Source organism: Crocuta crocuta, unplaced genomic scaffold (genome assembly GCF_008692635.1).
Source record: "Crocuta crocuta isolate KB4526 unplaced genomic scaffold, BGI_CrCroc_1.0 scaffold26, whole genome shotgun sequence".
Taxonomy (NCBI): Eukaryota; Metazoa; Chordata; class Mammalia; order Carnivora; family Hyaenidae; genus Crocuta; species Crocuta crocuta.
The window spans coordinates 16,786,903-16,794,141 of NW_027532249.1; the positions used below are offsets into that span (position 1 = coordinate 16,786,903).

At 33.2% G+C, this 7,239-nt stretch overlaps 1 protein-coding gene across 3 annotated transcripts in view; it reads right to left on the minus strand.

Moving 5' to 3' along the window:
* Nucleotides 1-3,378: 3,378 nt before the first annotated feature.
* The window catches only part of SS18 (SS18 subunit of BAF chromatin remodeling complex), a 105,951-nt gene continuing 102,090 nt past the window's right edge, over nt 3,379-7,239 (minus strand). For all 3 annotated transcript variants that reach the window (XM_077778089.1, XM_077778091.1, XM_077778092.1), the window contains one exon: nt 3,379-5,159. In XM_077778089.1, coding sequence (XP_077634215.1) covers nt 5,133-5,159 — 27 coding nt within the window. In that variant the 3' untranslated portion in view covers nt 3,379-5,132. The remainder of the gene's footprint in view (nt 5,160-7,239) is intronic.

A 7,239-nucleotide genomic window follows, 5' to 3' on the forward strand; every position in this document is an offset into this window, starting at 1 on the left:
AACCTCCTGGTAGGTTATCACAGCTAAACATGATAGCCTAAACAACCTATCACTTGCATAACTCTAAGATACAAGATACAAGGTCTTAAAAATAGATCTGTATCAGGAAAAAGACAATACAAAATATACATATTTATCCACATATGTACAAGTATATAACCCCCCCCACATACCTTTATGCCAGTGTACAATGTATATGTATGCATGTAAATGGTGTATATATAACATCCTCCTTTCATTATCAGAAGTTTCCCAGGTTAAGAAATAAGTTATTATGATCACCCTATTTATAGGTCTTTCTTGAGTTAATGACAATTATATTGCATTGTCTATTTCTGGGACAGTAAAAAAAGTAAAAGAAGATTTTTTTTTTGTAGTAGGCAAACTGAAATACTTTGGGGCAGCTATGAAGATAATTAATTAGTAGGGTATAAAAAACCTTGAAAACTTCCAACAGGCAAAAATCTCCAAGAGGTTCTAGTCATTCTATATAAAATCACAAATTTAGTAATTCTCTTACTGTTAAGAAGCTGGTCACTGTGTATGCTCTTGCAGTTAATTCTTATCTAATAAAAAATAGCTTGCTAGGTGGGAAAGAACCCACAACTTTATGCCAATGAAAATGTACTTAAGTGAATCTAACTAGTCTTTGAAATGGCATTAAGTCAAACATGTCTTAATTATAAATTAGTATTTAAAGAAATAAAATATGGTAACATCTCAAATCAGTTGATTTATTCAATAAGTAATGTTGAAACAGTTACCCACATAGAAAACAAAAAGAAAGCTCTAAACCTTACAATGTACAATTTTAGAAAAATGGAAGCAAAAAAAGCATTTTTTAATAAATTTGCAAGTTAGGGAGATTCCAAGAAGCTATGAAATTGAATATGTAAAATCTTAAACCGTTAATACAGTGAAAGACATCATAACCCAAGTTAAAAAATAATGAACAGACTGAAGAACATGTGTAATATATAGAAAACAGACGATTAATATTTGAGTATAGAGCTATATATAACTATATGTATTTGTGCATAAGTATGTATATTGTTTCCCCTCTCTTACACAATAAACATCCCAATAGAAAAATGAAGGGACATTAAGAGGCATTTCACAGCACAAAATAAAGTGTCTTTAAGCATTTGAAAAGGTGCTCAAATGTACAAATAAATCAAATGTAATTCAAATTAAATCCTGAGATAACACTTTTTAAAGCCTATTAAAATTATAAAAAATAACAAGGCTAATAATCTGGTGCTGGCAAGGCTTTATCTTTTAGGAAAACACTTTTTAAACTGTACATAGCCTTACCCTTGATATATTCAAAATCTACTGTATAGAAATATCTTAATAAGCATACAAAAAAAAAAACCCCAAACCCTTGCCAAACCGTTTATGAAAACTTTGTTTTCCTAATGGTAAAAAATTAGGCACAACACAGAATAGAAAGCATTTGAGATATTTCTAAAGTTATTTTTAAAAAGGAAGTTACAAAATAGTATAGGTAGTATATAATTCCATTTTTGTTGAAAGAGACAAAACAATAATAGATGTTGGCTTATGTGTATAAAACCAAGTTGGAAGAAATCTATCAAACCTTTACAGCTATTTCCTTTAAGAGATGAAATTATGGCGCATGTTTACTTTTTGTGTAATCTATTTTTGCTGTCTTAATTACTTAACACAAATGACTTTTTAATTTTTTTTAATGTTTATTCATTGTTGAGAAACACAGGCAGAGTGTGAGTGGGGGAGGAGCAGAGAGGGAGGGAGACACAGAATCCAAAGTAGATTCCAGGCTCTGTGCTGTTATCACTGAGCCCAATGTGGGGCTCGAACCCACGAATTTTGAGATTGTGACCTGAGCCAAACTTGGGACACTAAACCAACTGAGCCACCCAGGTACCCACAAATGATTTTAAGTGAAAGAAAAAGCAGTGATTTATTCATAAGTTTTAAAATGGTTTCTAATTAATACTGAAATTACAAAATTTCAAGAGCAGAAAGAATCCTGGTACCAAGATGTTTTTAAAAAGAATACAGTTGATACTTGAACAACAAAGGGGTTAAGGGCACCAACCCCCTAACATAGTCAAAGATCCATGAATAACAATTTGACTCACCAACAACATAACTAATAGCCTACTGTTGACCAGAAGCCTTACCAATAACATGAACAGTTGATTATATTTTGTGTATGTCTTATATACTGTATTCTTACCGTAAAGGAGACTAGAGAAAATATTAAGAAAATCATAAAGAAGAGAAAACAGACTTAGAGCATGATAATGTATTTATCAAAAAGTCCACATATAAGTAGTCGAACTCATGCAGTTCAAACCTATGTTGCTCAAGGGTCAGCTGTTACTTATTTAGAGGTACCTAGTGAAGTGATTCAAGGATATAGTGTTTGCTTCCATTTCTGGGTTGAAGTAGAGACAACAAAAGATTAGCCATGGCTTCCTGAGTGAACCAGTAACCTAAGTGAGATCACTGGTCCACGGGGCTCATTGTAACATACTCTACTTGGGCATATGTTTAACTATTCCATTAAAAAAGTTAAAAACATGTGACAAAAACAATGTGTCATCACAGCTCTACTGAATAACATATTCTTAAACTAGTGCAACTGAATATTTTTAAATGTTCAATAATCGGCATGCTCTTTTCTTAGTAATATTTTGCTTCTAGAATTTTAGAGGATGGTATACTTCATTGTAATACATTTCACTAAAATGAGAACTTCAGTTTTAGGGAATGTAGTCTATATGGAGATGTCAAATTTGGTAGAAAGCTCCTGGTAAAGTTACTTTTCTTACTAGGTATCAAAGGAGTACTGTAATTTTTGTCACCACCAATTAAAAACTTTTACGAAATAGGACTGTTATAAAACAATTAAACCTTGCAAATGCACTAGTCTCTAGGAAGAAAGTCCTGGAGGAAATTCTGCTTATTAAAATTGCAATTTTAGTTTCCATTAAAAGGAGAATAAGACAACAGAAGATGGGTTGGCAAGACAAATTATTTCTTAATGTCAGTTGAGCTTATTTCCAATGAGATAACAGATCTACACCAGGTTGGGTTCAGTACAATTTTGTCTCCTCAACTCATTTATCTAATTCAGTCATCTTGATTATAGCCTCATGGACTTCATTTTCAGAGAAAGAATTCTATAACAAACAGCCCACACAACATGCTGATTACTGAACAGTTAATTCTAATTAACTTGGGCATGGCAAGAGAATTTTGATAAAGTCCTAGAATACAAATATAGGCTGCTTATACTAGACTAACTTCTATAAAAAACCCACAGCAAAGTCTCCAGACAAAACAAGAGAGTCAAAGAGATCTAATTTAAAGAAACAAATGAGAAAATTAAAATCACAAATAATTTATTCTTCCGTTAGAGTTGATACAGTTTTAAATAGCAACAAAAGTACACAGTGGTGGAAAATTGGCACAGAACCTATAAGCATTTTCAATCACAATAAGGCTGTCCATGCTTTATCTGTTCAAACTTGATGTCCATTTTCTACTGACCAAGTTGAAAAAACTTCTATGCTGACCTTAAAACACACACACTCTCTCTCATACACACACAGAAACATATTAAAATTCCTTTTGATTACAGTATGTTGAGAACAGTACATTTTGCTTATTCAAATTTATGGCACCCCTTCTGTTTTGTTTCCAGTTAGAAGTGGGAAAAACCAATTCAATTGTAAAGAATACATCTTATTCCCTGGGCATAGGCAACTGTGATGAAAATAGCAACTTACCTTTGGGCTAGATGTTTTCAGATTATGCTTAAATAATTGTGGTTATAAACTTCACAATGCATGATTTCCTGCCCAATGCAATATCCCTGAATTTAGCTAAAATAATCAGGCACGGGACAGTCTCAAATATGATTAAATATGCCATGCTAATAAACAAAATGATCTAGAAAGCAACCTCTATGCTTTTAATACAGATCAGAATAAACCTCACCAATGAGCATCTTCCTAAACATCTCTTTGTGTTATATGAACCAACATAAAAAAGGGAAAAGTCTGAATGTGTCCTTTTATAAATGGCATTATTTCCAGTGAACAAAGTTGAAATAAAGGTTTGTAAAGTATTCTGAACTACTCTATTTTATAAACCAATTATCCTTCTAATGTTAAAAAATAAACTTACTGGATCAGTGTTGACTCTTCTTTGATATCATTTAAAAAATGCTTTGATATTATTCACTAAGTTCCCTGATTATTCAAACGAAGTAAAATTAACACTTCCATTTTCAGTTATTGCTATTTTAGGAGAGAATTTCCACTTCCTTTACATGAAACTGCTACCGAGATTCTTCAGATCCCACATGAAGTAATTCTTATTGCCTCACATTTTAAAACTGTATTATAAATGATCTTTATAAAAAGGTTTTAATCCACAAAACTGGAAAGCTTTTAAAAAATGTCTTTTACTCAAAACTATCACAGTGCCCTTGATTACCTAACAGATAAAAGGGATCTGAATTTCCTCTAAAGAACCTAATAGTGGACATATGGTGTGCTTTGTCTTCTCCCTCACCTTTATCTTTTATAGTACACCATTTTGAGACCAACACAATCAAGCATCCACCATGCTCCAATCCACATCAACAGAGGATTTCTGATTCTGTCCAATGCGTAGTGTACCGCCTTGCATATTCACATGAAATAAACATAATATACAAAATATTGCTGCTGTAAAAAGTGTACATTTCCCTCTTCCCCTTACAAAAGAATCTGTGGAAAAGTATTAAATTCCCTTAACCTTCATAAACATACAAAGCTGTTCACACCTTTCAGTCTGTAACAGTCCATTTGAAACACAGTTCCCAAATCATTGCAAATTGGTTATGTCATTGTATTTTCTGTCCAATGTTGCCATCTAGAGTAGAAATGTGAAATCAAGAGTATTTTTTAGCTACTAAAGCCTTGTTACAACTAAGCCACAAAGGCTGCTTACTGATGAAACAGCCACTTATCCACAAGGTTTTCCCAGAAACTAGATGGAATGGAAGGATCTCTTCACACAGATGTGTCCACAGTGCTGAGGTGACAATATGGCTGCTAATAGATACTGGCTATTGGAATGTAAGTACTTTTTCACTGCTGGTAATTTCCATACTGTCCCTAAAAAATAAATTGAAAAATGCAATTAGATAATGATTTGACCATAGTTTGACCATAACAGTTTGGCATAGAAAATTATAAATAAATCTTAACACTGTCCTACTACAAAAGCGACTTTATCAACAACACACAAAAATATTTAGGTACAGAGTATCTCTTTAATTGCTCCTGATATTACCTTCAATTGCAAATGGATTTCAGAGTCTTTGAACCTAGAATAATACCTGTCACATTGTAGGAATTTAAATGTTTAGTGAATTTTGCCAGAAATGCACTGAGCAAGAATGAGTGAGAAGCTCTGGTTCTAAATCCTGGTGTGGTATGTACTGTGTATTAATTATGTGGTACTGTAACAACTTTGTGACTGCTTACCTTACTATAATTACTATTATGAATTAACATCAATGACATCTGGAATAAGTAGTAGGGATGGAAAGGTACCTGGGAGATAAAGGGAAAAGAAACCTCCCTGCATACTAAAGAAGCTTGGCTTTCCCTGAGGCCAACAAAGCGTCAGCAAAGGCAGCTGGTACATAAAGTCAAGGGAAGTTTGTTTTGTTTTTGTGGCTTTTAATAAGGTAGACTTGAGCCTGTAGGCTGACAAGACAGAAGAGCACAGAGAAAAAGAGGTGATAAATGATGCAGGATTCTACAAGGGAGGTAAAAAACATGGTAGGGTTCGATTTTTGACAAGAGAAGAAACATCTCTTCCTCTGAAAAAGAAGAAAGGTAGAAGAAAAAAAGAAACCATTTTTAAAAAATTTCTTAACTCTATTTAAAAGAGGTGCTCATAAAAGCACCTATTCTCCAAAAACAGTACTCACAAGAAGCACATAATCAGCTAATTGTTTTCCATCAGCTAAACTTCCTCCCCCAAGTCACATTAATTATTTTATATCAAGAAAGTATTTTAGGGGCTCAGTCAGTTAAGCGTCTGACTCTTGATTTTGGCTTAGGTCCTGATCTCATGGTCCAGAAGATTGAGCCCCACATGAGGTTCCGTGCGCTGACAGTGCAGAGCCTGCTTGGAATTCTCTCTCTCCTTTTCTCTCTGCCCCTCTCCCACCCATGCTGCTCTGTCTCAAAATACATAAATAAATTACAAGCAGATGGACTAGAGGGTATTATATGCTAAGCAAAATTAGTCAGAGAAAGACAAACATCCTATGACTTTACTCATATGTGAAACTTAAGATACAAAACAGATAAACATAAGGGAAAGGAAGCAAAATATTATATAAAATGTAATATAAAAGCAGGGAAGGGGCAAAACATAAGAGACTCTTAAATAGAGAGAACAAACTGAGGGTTGCTGGAGGGGTTGTGGGTAGGCGGAAGAGCTAAATGGGTCAGGGACATGAAGGAAGACACTTGTTGGGATGAGCACTGGGTGTTATACACAGGGGATGAATCTCTGGAATCTATTCCTGAAATCATTATTGCACTATAGGCTAACTAACTTGGATGTAAATTTAAAAATAAATAAATAAAATAAAAATAAATTTTTTAAAAAGAAGGTATTCTAGAATTGAACTACTTCTATGCCTTAGGGAATAGTATCCTAAAAGTTTACATTTCTAAATAAGTAGATATATTTGAAAATCTCTTGAATGCCACTATATATCTATTGGAATAATACACTATAAAGAGAGTTAAGGTATTTTAAAAATATTAATGTACTTCCTATAGTTATATTCAGCAAAATTTAAAGTTAGTGCTCATCTTGAAATATTTATGGGTAGAATAGCAAATATAGAATTGGCTTTAAAATACTCTTTTAAAAAAAAGGTAGCATGGGAGGTATATAAAACACTATTAGCAAAATGTTGAGAATTGCTGAAGCTGGTTGGCAGGTATACAGGATGCATGATACTCCTTTTTTTTGTATTTGTGTAAAGATTCCTATAACACAAAGTTTAGAATAAGAAATAGGAGTCAATGCTTAGCATCTAGGAACTTCTTATTCAATTGCTTAATTCAGCTTTAGTATTTAGGTAATCTAAGTCTCAACTCTATTGTTACCTTTCTGAGTCTAAAAATGCTTTTTGAGACTCAGTTTCTTCACTTAAAAGGTAGGACT